Raw genomic sequence first — 20,158 nt, 5'->3', positions numbered from 1 at the left:
ACTGCTTGGATGTAATAAATGTATAAAAACCATAGTTTACTAAAACTTGCAATTTGCAGAAAAAAGCCAGCAACCAGTGTAACTGCAGACTCTACAAGAGGAGACGCCACCAACATGCTGCTGTTTTGCAGATGGAGGGAACTAAGTGTTATTTTTAATGCCTCCTCATCTTTTCAACGAGCTCAAGCTAAAATGGAAGGCAAAACTTAATATTAAGACACGTGCACGTAGGGAGTCATCAGTCTCAGTTGGTTTTGACAGTGCAGGAAGATCTCAGGAGGCTTTGCTTGCCTGTGCCTGACGTGGAGGCATCTTTCAGGGAACTGATTTTCCAAAGCGCAGGGGTAAAGCGCGTTCCAAAAACAGATGGAAGAAGTTCAGTTTTTACCTTTAGAAAACCAGCGTTCCAAAAATCACTACAGTTGCTGAAATTTTAGACCCAGCTATTTAAAAAGCCATGAAAGAGGGCACGCCTTGTTCTCTAGATATGTCCTCTCATATCTGTTTGAACGGCATAAAGCTCTTCAAAACCATCCCAATAAAAAACTCTGCAAAAATTGTAGTAGCAATACCATGCTTGCCATTCCAGCAAAGTGCTTTCTTGGAGCAGAAATGAAGGGATCCATGCCCTGCTGTAGACGGGCTGCGTAATGCACCCAGTTACTCTTCAGGCTGCCTACACCATTTATTCCTGCCTGTAGCTCTTTTACAGGCTTCACGCAAGACTCTTGCTTCCATGTTGTTATGCTTGGTGGAAAACTGCCTTCAGGAGACACGCATGAAAAATTGAGAGCATGAGTAATATATACATTTACTATAAATAACTATATTTTTGTAAAAGCTTGTTGAGTGAGAGGGAGAATAATTGATAGGCTTAATAAGCAGAAAGTTAATTTTTGAGCCAGGTTTTGTTATCCAGGGTGGCTGTGCAACCCAGAAGAGTGACCTACCCGCAGAAGAGCAAAATTAGTTGTGCGTTTTGTTGCCAGGTGCCCTAAAACCTCTGAAGTTTCCTCAGGAAATTTTTATCCATCTATTTTTTATTTGCTAGATTAAACTTTCAACCGCTCTGATGTACCAAAGCCATTAAAGATCTGGTATATTAATGAGAGATGGAGAGCGGGTCTCCTTTCTGCCCATTGCATTTTACTTGCGGTATTTCTGGAGAGCTTTTTGATCTAAGCAAGTGTTCCTCGTGCTCTAAAGCGATCCCTTGTCACCTTCATTTCTGGTGTGTAGCACCGCGAGGGACAGTTTTCAGCCTCTTGCAAAATTGTTCGTAGAGGGGCTGTTCCTCAACTTCATTTTGCAAATTGGTGCCCGCTGGAAATCTCGGAGACACGTCCCTTCCTCTGCTTCCTGCTCACGTTCCCATTCTCCGGGAAAGACGGAGTTTTATTACATGGATAAGTAAGACTCCTGCTGAAGGAGCAAGATAATGTCCCGTTTGAAACGAAACTTCATGCAGCGCTATGGATACAGGTGTTTTGGCTTTATTTATGTCTGTGATGTTCATTTTCTTGTCCTGGCTGACCTTTGAGAGTACCGGGGCGGCTGAAGGAACCAGAAATCCCTGATGTTCAGGGCAGCGTAGACCTCGTGTTTCAGAACGGAGACGTCGTTCTAGTGACCGCGCTCCTCGTTTTCTGTAAGGGGACACCTCGAAGTTCAGCGATCTAGCTGCAGAAAAGAACTTCGAGATGGAAACAAACACTTTTATTTTTCTGGACCTTGGTGTCACAAGCTATATAGAAAAGAGAGGATTCAAATGTGGGGGGGGATACAGCTGCAGGGCTGTGAATGGAACAGGACGGCAAGGTGAAGGTAAGAGTTTTGCTGGAGGATTTCTTGGTCATACTTATTTATCATTTATGCTCCTTATTTGTAATTTCATCTGTTTACCTGCCTTAATTTCCTGTCTTTGTGCCAGCTGCTCCCATCTCTACATTTCAGTTCATTTACAGCCTTCCTGCTATTTGGTTACTCGATGGAATTAATTGGAATTACCGTAACCAATTAGTCCAGACTTTCTAATATAGACTAATATATTAGACTAATATAGACTAATAGGGAGAGGGAGCTGAAAAGCTGATGGGGATGTTTAAAATCTTGTAGCTATTAGATTCAGTAAATATTAATTTGAAATCAGTATTTCAAATTTTTTAAAAATTTTGAAAGCTCTTTAGCGGTGGGAATTGCCCTTCATTTTTTTCCCCACTCTTTAATGATGTTCTCCGTCAAAACTCCAAGACAGTAACTCTGGCTGAGTGTGAACTATATTTAGATACTGCAGAAGTCCTGCAGCTCTCTCCGGAGGGAGCTTTCGCCTTCCTCTTCCTTTTTTTGTTTTGTTTTGTTTTGTTCCCCCAACCTTACCCTTCTGGTTGGATTTTTCAGATTTTTTGAGATCTTGCAGCCTGAGTTTAACAGGCGTGTTAGATGTTCTTCTAATAATCACCCCCCTGATTTTCACCTTCTCAAAGGCATTTAAAAAAAGCAGCTAGAAACTAGTTACTGCACCAGTTCATCCTGTTCTCAGACAAATACGCAAACAGCCTGGCCTATTTAATCAACTTAAAAATGCATAAAACAATGTATAGTCTCTTCATAAAATATGTTAGCACTTATGGAAGCATCTCTTAAAAATTGGCCCTTCTCTAGTAACCCGTGAGTGTCGAGAGGGTTGAGAAGAAGGACTATTAGCAGCTTACCTGAGTCCATCTGCGGCGGTCTTCCGAAGAAAAGCAAAATACTTCAAATGAAGCTCACGTGTCTCTAGGAATGGCTTTGTAAGAGGGGAAGCATCAAGGGAAACGTTGACAGATATTTAATTATAATGGCAGTCGTGGCTGTTGCTGTGTTAATAGCATCTGGCAGCAGAGTCACCGCCATCTGTTAATGCCCTGAAATTCTGATACGGTGCATCCTTTATGGAGGAATTAACAATAATTAACGAATCTATCAAATGAAATCACCTTGATTGGATGACAGCTTTACCTTGATAATGATTAATTGCAAAATAATGGGGAGTAAAATGTCCAGTATTTGCCTTTTTGCTATAGACTAGCTAATAATGCTGCTATCCATGTAGCGCATCCTGGAGGGTTTACTTTAAAGCTTGTGGTGTGAGACACCGTTTACTGCATTTACTTTAAATAATCCTTATTAGCAGAGCGAGATTAAAAACAAACTTTTGTATCTTAATTTTTATTTGCAACAGATTAGGACACTAAAACCAGTTGCAGTTCTGATGATGCACAGTAACTTACTTAGTGTTAAATAAGGGAGAAAATAAGGTTAAACTGAAAGAATTGACCCCTTCAACCAAAGTCAAGTCAACCTGGAAGAGCAATCTGACTCTGTTAAAGCATTTCGGGTTTTGTTGTAAGCTCCACATGGGAATCCAAACCGTTCATTTCTGATGAGTCAGTTTGTCTTCAAAGTGATGCAAAAAAATCATTCTATTCTTTTCTGTTTAGAAAAATTATTTTTTAATATCTATTTTTATCAAAGCCAATATTTCGGTCAGCGTAACGAAATATCAGTGCCATGAACAATAGCTATAAACAAAGCAACAAGCCAATTTGAGGCCCGCTTGGGTTTTACTTTCCTCTTAACTTCTCTTTTCCTGCTCGTTCCTGCTGAGCAACAGATGGAGGACGTGACATACTCTCTGATTAAGTAGAAGAATTGTTAAGTAATAGATAATTGAGGTGTGTTAATTATCAGAAGCAATAGGAGGGGAAGAGTGAACTTCGGGCTCTTGAAGTCAAGTAGACTGGAATTTTATTTCCCTCATCCTGTGTGAGTCAGTTAATATTTGGAACATTGCTCTGGGACCCACAGAGCGAAGGCAATGTATATTTTTCTTGTGTCTTTCTATTTGTTCCTAAGTGACAGAAGTTTCTTTAGGTTGGGATTTTTGCTGATTCCAGCTACTGATAGAGCTGCGCTGACGCCCAACTACAAGTGGAGGAGTGGAGAGCCGGGTTTGCGCTGCCGTGACTTATCGTAGCTCCTGACACAGGAGCTGTAAATCAGAACTTCCCTTTTAATTGAGGCAATGGATTCGCAGCAGTTTTTTGGTGGGGAAAGGTCTGTGCCTCCAGGGTAATGGTGTGCAGAGACAAAAGATAGCCCAAAATTCACCTTGTGTTGCAGTAGGTGGGCAGGAGGTGTTATGGCTGCGGAATGAGGGGTCTGGAGCACATGTCATATGAGGAGCGGCTGAGGGAACTGGGGTTGTTTAGTCTGGAGAAGAGGAGGCTGAGGGGAGACCTTATCGCTCTCTACAACTACCTGAAAGGGGGTTGTGGCGATGAGGGTGTTGATCTCTTCTCCCAAGTAACTAGTGATAGGACAAGAGGAAATGGCCTCAAGTTGCACCAGGGGAGGTTTAGATTGGATATTAGGAAAAATTTCTTCACTGAGAGGGTGGTCAGGCATTGGAACAGGCTGCCCAGGGAGGTGGTGGAGTCGCCATCCCTGGAAGTGTTCAAAAAACGTGTGGATGTGGCGCTTCAGGACATGGTTTAGGGGACATGGTGGTTCTGGATTAATGGTTGGACTTGATGATCTTAAAGGTCCTTTCCAACCTAGTGATTCTGTGATTCTGTGTGATTCTGTGATTCTGTAATGTACCTACCGCTGGACCATCCAGATGTGCCATCCCAGATATGCAGCGTGGACCATTCCCAGTTTCTGCCTCTGCGTTGTGGCAAACAATCTGGTGGTGCAAATTTGAGGATAAAGGCTCACCTAGTGCACGAGGTTGGGATTTAGCCTTTTCCTCATTTCGGTGTCTTCTCTGTGAGACCTGTCCCTCTCTTTTTATTTTGCTTGACAGTTGTACGAGCCATAGATTGACTCCCATGAGGTGTAAGACTACGTACACGCATGGTACACGCAACGTGCATGCACATAGTCACCCTCAGTTAACAGTGTTAAAATTAGAAGATGTTTTGAAAGCAAGTGGTTTCATCTTCTGTGCTGCTGCTTTGACTTGACATCATGGGCAGGCAGTGGCTGGTGGGATGTAACAAACATACAGCGACATTTCTTAAGGCTTGGAAGAAAGGCTTGTTTCTCTCGGTTATTTTCATGCAAGACACCGTTTTCTGTTTAGGAAGATTAGAAGACATGCATTAAACAGTGTGAAATATGCTGAGGCAGTTGATGTTTGCAGCCCTTGTAGAATTATTCATTAAAAAATTAACTGCTCAACAGCCTTTTATTTTTTTTAATTCAATGATTTAGTAGCCCTCTTAAAAATAATGTTGTGTGATTCAGACATTCAAAGACTAAATAAGACAAAACAAAACCAGCAAAATTACCCACAAAAGCGCTAATTCTTGGGTTTACATTTCTTAAATTGTCCTGGGCATGATGTGCCTGAGAAATTCAGATGGATTTGTGGAGCGGGTGAGCTGTTAAGATTGACTCATCTCTCTCCCATCTGCACCAGCAGCTTTCCCTAACATGCAGTGGTGGGAAGATCTGAAAGGGGCCGCATCCTTCTCCAGGTTTTTGCAGACAATGCATGCACCAAGCTTTGGTTTACAGAAGCTTTTGACACAAGGACAAGACGTTACCTTGAAGCGCTAACTCTGAACTAAACTTCTGTCCCTCCTCACCCCTTTTTTAAGATGTTTTTAATGGCTCTGGTCTTCTGTGGAGGACACGGTCATGTTCTTGTCTATAAACATGTTCTGGTTTGTTTCCTTGGGACCCTTGAGTCCAATTTTCTGGCTGAGCAGGTCAAGTCTGTCATTGCTGCACTTCTCACTGGCACGTTTAACATATGCTTTCTCCCGTGTACGGTTTTCCACGTGGTGCTAATGTTTCTCACCACTGTTCTGAGAAAACCTTGCAGGTGACTCGGAGGCTCTGCCATTTCAGTGCTTTGCCTTGCTCCGTTAAAGGTGACGATTAGTGTTACCGGTACGACTCTATGAGGAGCCCGGCTGCAGCTGCACACCTCGTTTTCCGTGGACCGCTGGAGAGTTGTTAGCCAGCGCAATGTTTGATCGCTACGTGTCCCAGATGGATTTACCCGCGACCTGGAGGCAAACCCCCAGGCTACTGAGCCCATGATGTTTAAAAACTGCCCAGTCGAGGTCATTGCATCGATTGTGTTGCCTTTAATTTTGGTTTTGATGAACTTTTCTCACTTGGTTGTACAGGTAGAACCCAGTGTAGTGTGACACCGTGACGACAAATCCCTGTCACACCTTGTGTGCTTCATAGCTACTGATGGTTTCTCTGTTGTGTGTTTTTTGTGTGTTTCAGGAAAAAAGTGCCAGTTCAAATGTAAGACTTAAATCTAATAAAGAGATCCCAGGATTAGTACATCAACCCAGAGCAAAGTAAGTTCAATTTTTAATTTTTATTCTTTAAAATCGTAATACAAGTAAACACAGTATTAAGCAGTTACCTGTGAGATTGCCAGTTATTGCCTAATGAAAACCAGTCGGTGGGTCTAGCAGCCCTAAACCCTGCTCAGTTTAAATAAAGTAGGTGAGGTTGCCTGTGTCCCAGTACCAACGACACAGCCGGGCAGCACTTGTGCCACCGTCCCTGCAGCATTCCCCTCTTTGCATGGCAGGACTTAAAAATGCGTGAGGTGCATCTTGCTGAGCCTTATAGGAGTGCCACACTGTGTTATTTGTCAGCTTTCCATACAACTTACACGTACACAAAATTATATATGCCCTAGTGTTCCTAAATACTCTCGGTTAAGTTTCCCGGGAAGTGTTTGCTAGCTCTTGGCATAGGTTAGCAGCTGTACTGCCTGGGATTAGGAGTGGTAAACTTCTTCCATTTAAAGCGGTCAAGTTGTTTCTTAAGATGAGGGTTGTTTTGTAGCTGAGAGTTTCTCCATCCTTCACTCGCAGTTCTGTGCTGTACCCTGGCTGAGATCAGTCAGTGTTACATATGCCGTGAAATATTTAACTCCCGTGACGGAGCTGGTTATTGATATTAGTAACTCGTTTCTTATCTGAATCACCGTTACATTTTAATCACTAATTGGATTGAAAATAACAGATTACATGGAGCCCTATATCGGGTTCGTAACAAAGAAGTGATAAAGCTTTACTGTTGGATTTTGAACAATAATGGAAATGCTGTTCTTTATGCTGTGCCTTCGGGGCACTTATTAACTTAAACTTGCTGCATACCAAGTGCGTTGTACACGGTTTCAAGTCTGGAAACTTCAGTAATTTTCTAATCAACTGACAGTATAATTCAGCCTCCTTTCAAAAGGAAGAATTGAGTGCTTCGGATGTAATTGCAAAGAAGTTCACAGGTGGAGGTAAAATTACCCCTCAGCAAAGCTGTACTTCATTATTGTGGCTTGGTGCTTCCCAGCAAGATCAGAGATGTATTTAAGATGCTCTAACAGGGGACTATCAGCCTGGGCTAAAAAAGGGACGTTTCTTTTGATGGGTCATCTCTTCTGGTGCATCCAAGGCAAGGGACTGCGTGGGGTCGGGGGTCCATTCTTTCATCAAACTCTGATTTTAAAAGTCCCGCAGAAATCAAAACTGACCTTTATTCACCGAAAAGCGTAAAGCTGGCGTGTTGGCAGAGGTGAATGTCTCTGTCGCAGTCCTGCAAAAATAAGGAAAGGTCTAAGAGGATTACAGAGTGTAACATGAGGTTGTTGGGTAAAACCTCTGCTCTTTGCCCAAGCCTCTGCTGTTTACCCAGCGTACCATTGGGTTTCTGTTTATAAAGTGGGTACATGTGTTTGAGTTGCTAATCACCAAGTCAGCAAATACCTGTTACCATGTGCAATTTTTTAAAAAGGTTTATCATCTGAAAACCATGACAGTTCTGACTGCTATGGGGAGTGGCATGGGGTGGGAAAAGGGCTACTTCGCTCAAAGAGCAGAAATGAATAGATAAATCATTAGATACATCTTGTAGGACCATTCTTGTAGAACGGGCGTTATTTCAAAACACAACATGGACTGTGTACCGAATTACAATTTTAAGTACAATGGAGGGAGTTTTAAAATGTCAGCTGTAAAAGTGAGGTTGTGAGGGCTCTTCCTATTTGTAGAAGGATTTACATTTTTACATCTAGAGCCCGGGACTCTCAAACCCATGTACGTAGGGAGCCAGCAGTAGATTTATGGGGGTCTTTGACAGAGGTCAGAGGTCGAGGGGTCCTTCCTCTTCACACCATTCACCCGCCAGAACCCCCAAGTCCTTCTGGGCAGGGCTGCTCTCCATCCCCCGGCCTGTGCTGATACTGGGGATAAAGATTCCATCTTTTGGCAAGTTGTGTTTCATTGGCCTGCCCTGAAACATCTAAAAATGCATTCTCCTGCCTTCTGATGTGCTGCTTAGAAGGAAAATTAAATCCACGTTGCTGTTTGGGGAAAGCTTTTTCTTCTGGAGGGATACCCAGAAACTCTTTCAGTCGTTCATTAACTCTGTCAGTCCTTTGCCCTGTCAAGGGTTTTATAATTTTACACAGCTGTGACAGCATTTGTGTCTTTGTGTTGCATCTTTAAATCGCAGGGCAATTTTACTGCCCAGCCAAACTTTTCCGAAGACCATGGCCTGCAGGGGCTTTAGGACTTCCAGTGAGACTTTTCATGTATGTGGCAACACAATACTCCTTTTTTCACCCCTTCCTTTAGTTCCTTTACAAATTATGGTTGAGGTGAGTCACTACAGTATCATCTCATTTTATCAGAAACTAGATCTATGATGTTGCGAAGGCAAGAATATGTTTCTAGTGCTTACCTACCCAGAAAGGGCTGTAGTGCCCTGAGGCCCCTTTCCAAGACACCTGAATATGTAAGTGACAGGGTTGGCTGCCCCAAAGAAGCATTTTTTGACCCCATCTCAGGTGGAGGTAGGAACCTGAAGGACAGGCAGACAGCTGGGGACAAAACCTCCCACAGCCACTGAGAGGTGGATTGTTCCCCCTCCTGAATTACCAGCTTTAGGTTTTAATGCCACTTCTGAGAACTTCTCCTCTGAACTGAGCGTTCATTTACGTCCAGCATAAGCAAATCATTGTATACATTCATCCTGATAGCAAGTGAAGTATGAATGCTGAGCTTTGTAGGAAAGTGCAGTGTGTTGTTGGGCACCTGCAAAAAGACTTAACTCATTACAGCTGAAAGGATCATAGCGAGGAAGAGGAGTCCGGGCTGGGAATTCAGCATGCCGAACCGGCTTTTACCATCGGAGAAAATCTCCGAGAGCCGTGTATCCTTCCAGCCATTTGGCGTCACTGTTAACACTGGCACCAGTCTCCCATCCTTCCTTTTGTGCATCTTTTTTTGTCCCACGTTGAGTCCCTGGCGCTCTTCTCCAGCCCCACGGGCCAGGCGCTCCTTGCAGCTGCCGGTCCAGAGGATGCTCCAGCTTCACCTTCCCGGAGGGATATTGCTATTTCAGGAAGGAGGCTCTTACCACCCTGTCACATAAATAAAGCAGACACACCCCAAATACTGTCTGCTATGCATCCTCATCTTTGTCTCCTCGTCCTTTACTTATGTCCGACCTTCCTGTATTTTTAGGTTGCAGGTCCCCCTTGGGGAAGGGCCCGTTGTCTTGTGCCACCATCAGCGTTTTGCAGACAACAAAAAAAAGTATTTTCCAGCCTCTTCGCTAATGCAAAATCGTATCACTCACCCCTCAGCCTCTTGGTGCTGCAGAATTAACTGAAGAGAATAATCTGCTGGGTCCGCTTAGAGAGCAGCAAGGGCCACCCATCTGGGAGGGGAAGGACCAGCCACGGCTTGTAGACAGTCTGGGTGCTGAGCGCAGAGCCCAGCTGCAGCAGGGCAGGCAGATCTTCCAGCGCGAGGCTCTAACCTCACGCTGCAGGCGTCTCATTTTGTGGTGCTGAGGTTGGCAGTCTTTGGAAGACCTTCTGTCTCGACACAGAGGGGGCTCTCGCTGGCCCAAGGAAAGGTAGCGGGTGATTAAGTTTCTGCAGCCTGCCTGGAAAAGGGAATAGTCTCCCTGGATGCATGTGGGTCCTAGTTACCATCCCAAGTGTAGCACTTATACACAGAACTAAACGCAATAGTTTTTCTGTGGTCAAAGGAAAAAAAGGGGGAAAAAAAGATTAAAAAATTGTCATTGTAGATGAAAGTGTAAGGCGATTTATTTTTCGCAGTGGTAAAAACTTACAGCTGGGTCCCTCAACCACCCTGGCCTGTAGCATCAGTATTTTAAAATGGAAGAAATCAGTATTTTGAGATGGAAGAAAACCTGTTGGTACTGATACTCTTCCTTTGCCTTTCAGCATGCATATCTCTGAAAGCCAGCAAGAGTTCTTCAGAATGCTTGATGAAAAAATTGAAAAGGTAAGACACAATAAAGTAAACGTACGTTTTCACTTGGGGGGTGGGCACGCAGGTTTCCCGGCTCCATGGGAAGTACAACCGGACACTGTCTGTTGCAGCGCTCCACGTTCTGCAGTACTGGGAGCGACTCTGGTCCGAGATTCCCCCCTACCTCTCATTGGTTAGGTAGTTCAAGTGCAAAGATGATCAAAAAGGTAAAGAGGTTACAGGAGGCACTGGAAAGAAACCCTTGTTTTGTGGAAACATCACCAGGCTAGCGTGAATGGCAAATCAACTCAAGGCAAACATTGAGGATGTACGTGGACTACCGGATAAAGGAGAAGAGCAAAGTGAGGTTTTCTGCCCTTAGTGACTCGAGTTTTCATTTAATCTCTGTGGAAGACAACTGGAATCTTAATGCTGATAGTATCTGGGATACCCTGCTTATTTCTTGCTGAATCTCTTCAAAATAGCTTCCAGCTCCAAAGGTTATGAATAGTGTGGCTGTATGTACGGATAACCCCACCTCAGGACCTACGCTGAGTAAAATCATGATGCTGGAAATGTTTTGAAGAAGAGGGTGAATAGTTCTTTACATATCTCATTGCCTTGATAGCAGCTTTCATGTGTTTCACAAGTCTTTTAAATGAGAATCCCAGCTTCCTTGTGAGATACTACTGAATAATTGTACCACAAAATAGATGGGAAACTGAGACTTGAGGAATTAAAATGGCCTGTTTGGATCAAGTCTAGATCTCAGCCTTTGCTTATGTCTTCAGCTGATGTTCGCTCACCAATATACTCTTTACACTTCATATTTTGGAGTGGTGTATCTTATTTAATACTTGATATTAAATATTTGCTTCCCCAATTAGAATAAAGTAATTTGTACTCCCAAATTGTAGTGTTGAGTTGCAGAGTAGGAGGGAGATTTTTACTTGGATGACTCTGAATTTCTGCCATTTTTGTCGACACTCCTGTTCTTAGGATTTGGGAGTGCTACAGCAGATGAATCTCATTTGTCCCAAGCCACAAATTTGTTTCGCTACTCTAAAAAAAAAAACCACAAACAAAACAAAACAAAGAAAGAAACAAGAAAACAAACTTCATGAAAGCAAAAAGAGGAAGAGTAGAAGTGAGGAGGAGTTTGTAGATTCCCAATTATTTCTATACCAGGATTTCACAGGAGTAAGATTTTACTTAACCTATATGCATTTAAAAGTAGAGTTTCTACATATCTGTAATATAGCTACGTCTCCTTTGAATAAATGCATTCACCCTTTCAATATTTAAATGCTTTTCCTGGACATCATCACCTTCCATCACGTCAAACACAGAATCTCCAGTGAAATGGATTTTTCAAAGATCTATCTTATCTACAGACCGCACCATCTGGTAGCTGTATCTATTTCTGAATCGAGGTTAGTTTTTGTTTTCAAGATTTGTTTCAGGACAGTAATACCCTTTGTTCACCAGCTGCCACATCGAGATGCAGTTGACCATGTCTCCTCGCTGTTTGGATCATGCTCGCAAGTGTTTGCAGTTGTTCTCCAGGGCTCTTGCACTAATTTATCTTGGAGATCAGGAGATTGCCTCTTTAGAGGAAATACACAGTTTTATCTGTCAAAGAGAGAAAGGCAGCTCCCGTGTGTTTCAAGCTGCTGACAGTTGATGGGATTGGTAGGGGTTAATGCGCAGTTGAGCATGGGATTTGCTTTCTCTGGGGACCTCCTGTGCCTGAGGAAATAGTCTTCCTAAGAGAAGTTTTGGGGTTTTTAATTAATCTTTGCCCACAATGCATTGTTTTTCTCAGTATCTGCCATAAGTGCCAAAAAGATTGGAAAATATGAGGGATTTTGATCCCCAGATAGCATTTTGAGGCCCTTCTCCAGGGGAATGGAGGACAGCAGTCGAACAATTAAAATAATTATATCACTGAGCAGCTCACCAGTTACGGCCGAAATAATCAGGGCGGGGAGAGAGGGCATCGCCTACGGTTGACGAGGTCCCAAAACATGTTGTAACGGTCACGTAACCGTGGCCATGAGTAGCGTTGGATTTGTAATGGAGACATGCTGTCTGTCACTGACTGCATGGGCTATGTCCACAGCAACTCTACAGTCAGAAGCAAAACATCCCTCAACTTGCGTTGAAATCCCAAGGGGTGTTAGGTCACCTAATACAAATGAGGAACAACAACTCTAATGTGTGTGCTACGAATTAGAGAGGAAACTTAAATGGGCGTTTTGGACTCAGCAAAACAATTAAATGGACAGAAAGGTCAGCTAAAATAAAATTTCTGCAATCAAAGCGTGAAATAGGAAGAACACAGGCCGGTGTTTTAGCAACTGAATATATGAAGTATTTATGAATCCTGAAAAAGCCTTGATGAAATGGCCCGGAGAATGTCTCTGAAAGTCTGGGATACCCAGCACATGCACACGTTCCTGGCTGCCCGTACGAAGTTGAACTGCCTTCTGCAAATGCCACCGAAAGGTAGAAACCAGAATGTCAACCCCAACTCGTGGAGCTTCTGTCTAGCAAAATTCGGTGTCAAAACACTGTGAGGCATTCGGAGGGAGACATCTGTTCCTGTCTCTGCGTGAGTGTGTGTCCCTGCTCGGAGAGCTAGAGCTGAACTTGCCTGTGAGTATGGTAATTCAATTCGTAGCGTTTGTTGGAAGGAAGAAATACTGAAACGAAGGCTTGGTACTGAGTGCTGAGGTAGGACTGACCGAGAACGTAGAAGTCAGCCTCGCGCGTAAGGTTAGATGTTGGTTCTGCCAGAGTCAACCCAGTCACTTCAGAGGCACCAGAGTTGGAGCTTAAAAAAAAAACAAACCCCAAAACCTGGTGAGAAGCCAGAGACGGGAAGTTATGTGGGAGGTTGGGAGTAGCTGGGCAGGGTTAAGCGGCCGACAGCCCAGGAAGCAGTACTTCTGCTTCATGTGTATAGGTCAATGTCACACCACGGCGCGCTTCTTGCGACGGTGTTTCCGTGGCGTGGCAACACGCATCCAGACAGGTAGGAACCAGGCGCTTAAAAGGCTGAACAAATCTCAGCGCAGCTGTGGGGTGGTTTTCGGATGACGGGATGCTGGTGGTGTGGCAGAGGGTGAGCAACGGCTTCTGTGCGACGCCAAGGCTGGATGTGCACCGCACCGGGAGAGAAGAGGGAAAGGGAAGACCAGGTTACCCGTGAGCAGCACGAGAACCGAGAGCTGTGGCGAAAGCTTGGCTCAGAAATGCTCCCAACATCTGCCAGCAGCTGCAGCGAGTCCTCGTGGGGTTTCAAGTTACTGCGAGTAGAGTCACGGGCTTTGCTTTTGGAGACAAAAAGGCACGCGCATACGAAATGTTTGGGAAGAAAACGGAGCAGAGACAGGCACCTCACCTGGTGACAGCATTTTCATCATTTTTTGAAAACTGGGCTTGCCTAAAGTCATACAAATATGTTCCAGCAGAGGATGAGCAACAGGTAGTAGCAGCACTTAAGCTCGAGGTCAGAGCCCCCCCCAGAGTAAGTTAGAAAGACATGGGTCAGCGGTGCAAGTGATTTGCTTGAGCTGAGAAATCAAGGCAGAAATACGACTTTGGAAACCAAAGGAGGAAACAGAGCACGACAGACACGTCCCTGCTGAAGCAAACGCAGCAGCTGCTAACTAACTCCGAGATCTGCTGCGTGATGCCCAGAAGAGGAGAAATGGGCCTCACCAGCTGAGCTGGGACGGGGAAAGTCACTGCGCTCATCACGGAATGATAAATCTGGTTTTTAAATACCGTCTCTGATTAAGAAGGGAGAAGTGCATCCCACTAAGAGCATCCATGTCTGCATGACACCCGGTGTTTTCTGCTGGCTGCAGGTAGAAACTATAGCAAAATTAGGCCATTTGTATTGGTATTCCAGCAAATAAATTAGTTACCTATGATGTTCTCTGTAGTCTACGAGCGCAAGGACTAGTTTAGTTAGATATTGTGTATGGATTCACAAAGCGTTGCGGTGAGACACAGAAGAAGAATTACCGTGTCTCTCCTAAAATTTTTCCAGTCTTTTTTTTTTTTTCCCCTCCACATCTCAACTTTATTTGGACCTTGACTGTGCAATGTGCACCTTGACTGTCGAACTTGACCACAGGCAAACTCCACCTTATCCTCTAGGAAGAAATCCCATTAGTTGAACAGGGTGGCTCAGAGCAGAGAGTTGATCCTGGGCACGGTCTTTGCAGGCTCAAGTCCACAGACTTGAGGGGGCCTTGTCCCACCAAGGCTTCCATGAAAATATGAAATAAAAGCAAAATTAAAAGCCATGATGTATAAAATGTTGAATGTGAAAAGTTTAACTCATTTTAAGCACCTGCTAGCAAAAACATCTTGATGACAGCTATCACGGAAAATGATCTGAAAAATGACTGCTTTCTCTGAATCCTACGTATGGAGCAGTAAAACGATCGTCAGAAATTATCTCCTTTAAGTATTATTACTGTAGGCTGTGGCACAGTGTGTAGGCAGCTGTCTCGCTGTAGGAAAAAAATACCAAGGCTGAGGTATAATTGAACAGCTGACAAACAATTCCCAGTATTGTACCTGGGGATTGTACCCCCAGAAGAGAAGCATCTCTGGCTTTGTGGTCTTTAAAAAAAAAAAAAAAAACAAACACCAGCAAAAAACACTCCACGTAAGCTGTACCGAGGAACTCATCACCGGTCCCATCATCATAAGCTGTTTCCTACATGGCTACAATGGTTTATAAAAAAAAAATCACAATGCAAACATGCTCATGGGGAAAGAAAGAGACTAAAACAAGTCATAGCACATGAAGATGTCTTGCTGCGAACTCTCCCGCGGCTGGTGGATAGCCTGAGCCCGGGGCATCGTGTTTCTGCCGCCGCAGGGGATGTTGCTTCGGGTCGAGAGATAACTTGAACGCCGGTGCTGGTGTCGGGGGGGTTTCCAGGGGCTCCTCCACCGATCCGCACACCTGGCTGCTGGGAGCCGCGTTGGAGACTACCGGTTTGTTGTGGGAGGCCATGGAGAGGTGCCCGGCGGCAACTCGCTCCATCCCCTCGTTAGTAAAACTGGGCATGAAACGCGGGGGGAAGGCACAATGCAGCCCCTTGTATCGTATTTAGAGAGTGCTGTTAGAAATAGGGGGGGTTGCTACCCGAAACGTATGCAAGGGCAGAACTATTAGGCTAAAACTCATTAGCAAAGTGGTTTGCTCTTAATGACTCTATTGATTTTTCGCTAACAGAACAAGAAACGGACAAAAATTAGCACAGTATACAATTATTTAGTGCCGCCTCCCGGCATTTTCTTCCCGTCCTTTCTGCGAGCGCTGTAAACAAAACCAGGCTGATGAAAAGGGTTCCCACCGCAGAGCCAGGCGAGCGTTTCCCAGCGCCGGCCATCTCCGCTGAAAGGGGCCACTGTGTCCCGCGAGCTCTTTCAGCCGTCGCAAGAAGAAAGGGCTGCTTGGTGCAGCTCGTTTCCCTCGCCCGGCCCGGCCGGCCTCCTCTTCCTCCTCTCGTCGCCAGCGCGAGGATGCCGGTGCCAAGGGCAGCGCCGTGGCGGAAGAAGCATCTCCTTAGCTGCCTCCTCTCCCTCGGCAAGGCCGCCAGCCGCACAAAAGGCTATTGAACCGGGAAGGCTTCTGCATTCGGGCGGCGTGGGGTTTTGTTTATCGGCCTGTCACCCGCAACAATGGGGAAAAGGGCTTTTCCTGTGATTTTTTTTTTCTTTTTTTTCTTTTTTTTTTTTTTTTTCCCTAAATGGATATCATCGGGTGTGATGCATGCCCTGGTAGGGGCATCAGGATGGTAGCGCTTTCTGCATGCAGCGAGGGGAGAGAGCAGGGGAATGAGCCCTTCTGGTTTGGGTACAAGCGGTATGAAAGGAGCGTAAGGCTTTCTTTTTTTTTTTTTTAATGATTGTTACCTTAAATTCACACGCTTATCTTAAGGTGTTTCTGTGGACATCTACAAAACTTGAAAGCTGGATTTTGAAACTGCAGGGCTGGAAGATGGGATTTCTCAGGAATTACCTGGACCTTGGATGCGTGTGTTCCCATTCTCGTCTTCCTCGGTGTAGTTCATTTACACTTTCGATCTTTAAAACTTATTTAACGGCCCGTGTTATTAAGGGCTCTTAATGGGTGGCCCATACATTCCTGTTATTAGCCACATGCTCTGTGCCTGTGGCTCCTCTGGACGTGAGAGCCCTGCTCCCCTGGGCAGCAGGGGACAGGGTTTGGCTAGTGATCCTGCACCCTCATTTTCCAGCCACGATGCTGCTCTATTTCGGGGGGTTGTCACCTTCTGAGCTTTCTTCTCTTCCTTCCTGACACAAATCTGCTCCCAAAAAAAACACCACCATCACTTTGATCTGCATTCGGGTCCTACTGGAGCTCCTCTGCTTCTGTCGTGGAGCCCACCTTCTGACTGCCGCTTCCCACGGTCGGTATTTCCATGTGGTTTCTTCAGAAATCCTTATCAGCTTTGCGAGCTGCTAGCTCACCGGTTCCAGCGAGGTTTTTCCCCAGCCCCACCAGGTTCATTCCCCATCTCAAGCACAGCAGCCCTCTCACTGATCGCGGGTGCGGCCACGCCAGCTATGGTCATCTCCTCCAGCGTCTATCAAACATCTCCTGAAATGACCAAAGGGGCCAAAAATTGACATTTTTAAGTATTTTACTGGACTGGGGCCATGGCGCTTAGCAGGACCAAAGCAGCCTTTGTTCTCTGCCCACAGGGAGATGGAGATCTCTCCTGCCTTTCTGCCCAAGGAGCACCCTTTGGCGCAGCAGGGAAGGCAGCTTTATTCTTTCTCTGAGCATCCTGAGGAAGAACTGACCTTGTTACTACTGATAAAAATTCAGTTGGGGAATAAGCCTTAGACAAAAGCTTTTGTCTAAATAAAAAAAGGGGAGAGGGAATTATAACTTTTTTGGCTTCCCTGTAGCATGGTTTCCCCTCCTCCTGCTCTTTTTAGGAGGATAAATACGCACTGCTGTATGTTTACTCAGGGAGACCTCACTTACCATGAGCCCTTCAAGAAGATGCTAAAGCACCTACTCAACTTTCTGCTCATGAGAATGCAGTTTCCCTTGTGCTTAAAGATGAGTATGTGCTTAACCTCACTGAACTGGGCCAGGACGCTTCTGACCTCGCTGGGCTGAGCCCCACACGCTTCGTTTTCGTGCTGGGATGAAATGGTGGGCGTGTGTTGGTCTTTGCAGCGTAGCCGGGGCAGCGGGTGTAGGGCAGCTGGGATGGGTGCGGGAGTATGTGTTTGCTGTCACAGCCGATGCCCAGCCCTGGCAAAAGAAGCTAAACCTGGCAGAGCGGGGTGGTCCCGCGGGTGGTGTTGCATCCCACCACTGAGAGGGTGGACGTGGCCCTTCCTCCTCCCAAGGAAAGAAAAGCAACATCCTCTTAACTCGCCATAAGCCCCAAGTGAAAGCAAAACCCCGAATTTTGCATGCAAGCTGCCAGCCTCCGTGCCTTCTCTCTGACGTTATTCTTGGCCCGTAACAAATGCGTCCCTTCCCCTGCATCCCGGCTCCAGATGCAAAGACCTCGGCCAGCCGCCACGCGGCCGTGGGAGCCTTTTCCGGTCCCCCCTGTTCCCACGCGGCGGCGGCGGCCGCCCCTGCTGAAGCGAGCGCCGGAGGCGAACCCAGCGCTGAGGCGTTTCCCTGCAAACATTCCCGCAGCCTCGGGCTGCAGCGGGGCTCCTCGTCTTGCTGCCGGGCATCCCCGCGGCTTGGGCATCGGATGGGCCGTGGGTCGGGCTTGGGGGTCCGTGCCGGGCTCGGTGGGTGGAAGAGCCGCGTGTCACGCTGCAGGGCGGCGCGGGAGGTGTTTCTGGCGTCGAGGGCAGTGCTCGCCCTCCTCCCGCCTTTGCCTGTGCCGCCGCTGCCTGCGGGCTGCCGGGAAGCTCGGCGTGGCGGCAGCTCCCTGCCCGCCGGCCACCGAGACACCAACGTGTCCCCGTCCCCGCCAAGGTGGAAATAAGGCGTCTGGCAGCAGCAGCCCGGCCCTCGTCGGCCTTCAGGCCGCGGGTGAGAGGTGGCATTTCTGGGCCGTGGCCAGGACTTCTTCAGCGCGTTGCTTTTCAGGCGGTTTCTCGGCATCCTTTTGAGGAGCGATGCGCTCGGTTGCCACAGAGCAAACCCAGAAGCAGAAGAACGGCAGGAGGAGTGGGAGGGGAAGAACTACAAGATGGCTTTCTTCCGTGTTTTGGGTCCGTTTGAGCCTTTAATAGCACTGATGGCCCTTGATGCGGAGCTGCACGGGGAACAACGGGCCATGAGGCTCCCTCTTGAGCAGGAGGCTGGCGGACAGGTAAATGAAGCTCCTGGAAATGCCCTGAGCCTGCTGATGGCTTTCGCAGCTCTGAAGCGTGTTGGAAGCAGGCCGTCATCACCACCAGCTCAGTCTGGTGTTTTTTTCCAAATGCGTTGTGTTCCCTGGCATGGAGAAAACCGACGGGTTTGGGCTTTGCTGCAAAGTATTTCGCGTTCCTTCTTTTCAAGTCAAATCTTTTACTTTAAAAAGTGTTGTGGTTTTTTTTCCTCTTTCTGGGTCAGTGATTGCTGAATTGAAATTAGGGCTGATTAGTCTCTTGGGTTTGTTTTTTTTTAACATACTAAGAAAACCCTTTTACTAACAGTACTGGGCCACAGAGAGCTGTTAAAGCAACACACGTTCCTGGGTGTGGACCCCGCAGCAAAGCGAGCTGTGCAATCCCAGCATCGTCAGTGGGGTTTTGATTGCAGAGACATTTTGGAGCCTTTGTTCCTGATGTGCACCCCAGCTGTGCACCCCAAATAAACTGATTGCTGCATCAAGAAACATATCTCCCCTTTTTTTATTCCTCTCCTGTGTAGAAAAACATAGACAGTGGGTCCCATCGGGTCTTCTTCTTGCCACTTTGCAAGAAGCAGCTAGTGAGGGATGGGTTGGGTCTTCTCCAGACCTTCCCAAGGGTAATACCCAGATAGATGCTGCTGCGAGTCTTGTGTTTGGGATGGGACGGACAGCGTAACGTGGCTGGTCTGTACGGAGTCCGTGTTTTGTGAAGCTTAGCCTGTTTTCCCCATTGTGCAAGCGGAATTTCAATATAAGTAGTATCTTCTGCTCTGATGTGAAACTCTTACTGAGGTTACCAGATGAGGTATTTGTGTTCCCAGCAACTGCCTTGCGGTGCTCAAAGGATTACGTGCTTTGTTGCTTTTGCCTCGGAGATTACGTTTTCGCAACAGATCTGTAGGGTTGTGTCCATCAAGGCGTATCTTTACATAAAACAGTTTTGTAAATTGGTTTATTGGCCCCCACCTGGAATTCAATATAGGGGATGAAATTTATGAGACTAACAGGGACAGAAAGGGAAGCATCTCCTATCCTGGTTTCATGCAAACTTCCCAGAAATAGTTGGAAGAGTTGTGCAAACTCCATTCCCTATTTTTAAGGTTTCCACCCAGCTCTGAACTTAAATCTCCTCAGTTTAGAGAACTGGTATGTATTATTAATAAGTGCTCCCTTGACTCATGTTAGTCCTCTCTTCAAGTAGTCATTTACAAACTGCCTGGCTTTTCTCCTTACAGGGTCGTGATTATTGTTCAGAAGAGGAGGATGTCACATAGTGCCAATTCTGCCCCTCGCGCCAGGAGTACTACTGTGTAAATAGATTCCAACCCAGTCGAGACCTTTTGGAAGTCTTCTAGAGCGATCAGCACTACATAACAGAAGAAGATCATTTCCACATTATATGCTCCATTCAGTTACAGTGTTTCTTAATGAACAGATGAGGAATATTGCTAAGAACTCGTAAGGAACTGTTTT

General features: G+C 46.0%; 1 protein-coding gene across 1 annotated transcript in view; it reads left to right on the top strand.

Moving 5' to 3' along the window:
• The window catches only part of LOC309407439 (uncharacterized protein C1orf21), a gene marked incomplete at both ends in the record, with an annotated part of 68,994 nt that extends 49,035 nt beyond the window's left edge, over positions 1 to 19,959 (top strand). The window contains 3 exons of the mRNA XM_082002969.1: positions 6,289 to 6,365; positions 10,277 to 10,337; positions 19,921 to 19,959. Of these exons, the coding sequence (XP_081859095.1) occupies positions 6,289 to 6,365; positions 10,277 to 10,337; positions 19,921 to 19,959 (177 nt within the window). The remainder of the gene's footprint in view (positions 1 to 6,288; positions 6,366 to 10,276; positions 10,338 to 19,920) is intronic.
• Positions 19,960 to 20,158: the final 199 nt, after the last annotated feature.

This window comes from Phaethon aethereus, assembly GCF_964289735.1.
Source record: "Phaethon aethereus genome assembly, chromosome: 8".
NCBI lineage: Eukaryota > Metazoa > Chordata > Aves > Phaethontiformes > Phaethontidae > Phaethon > Phaethon aethereus.
This window is presented reverse-complemented; position numbering and strand designations above follow the sequence as displayed.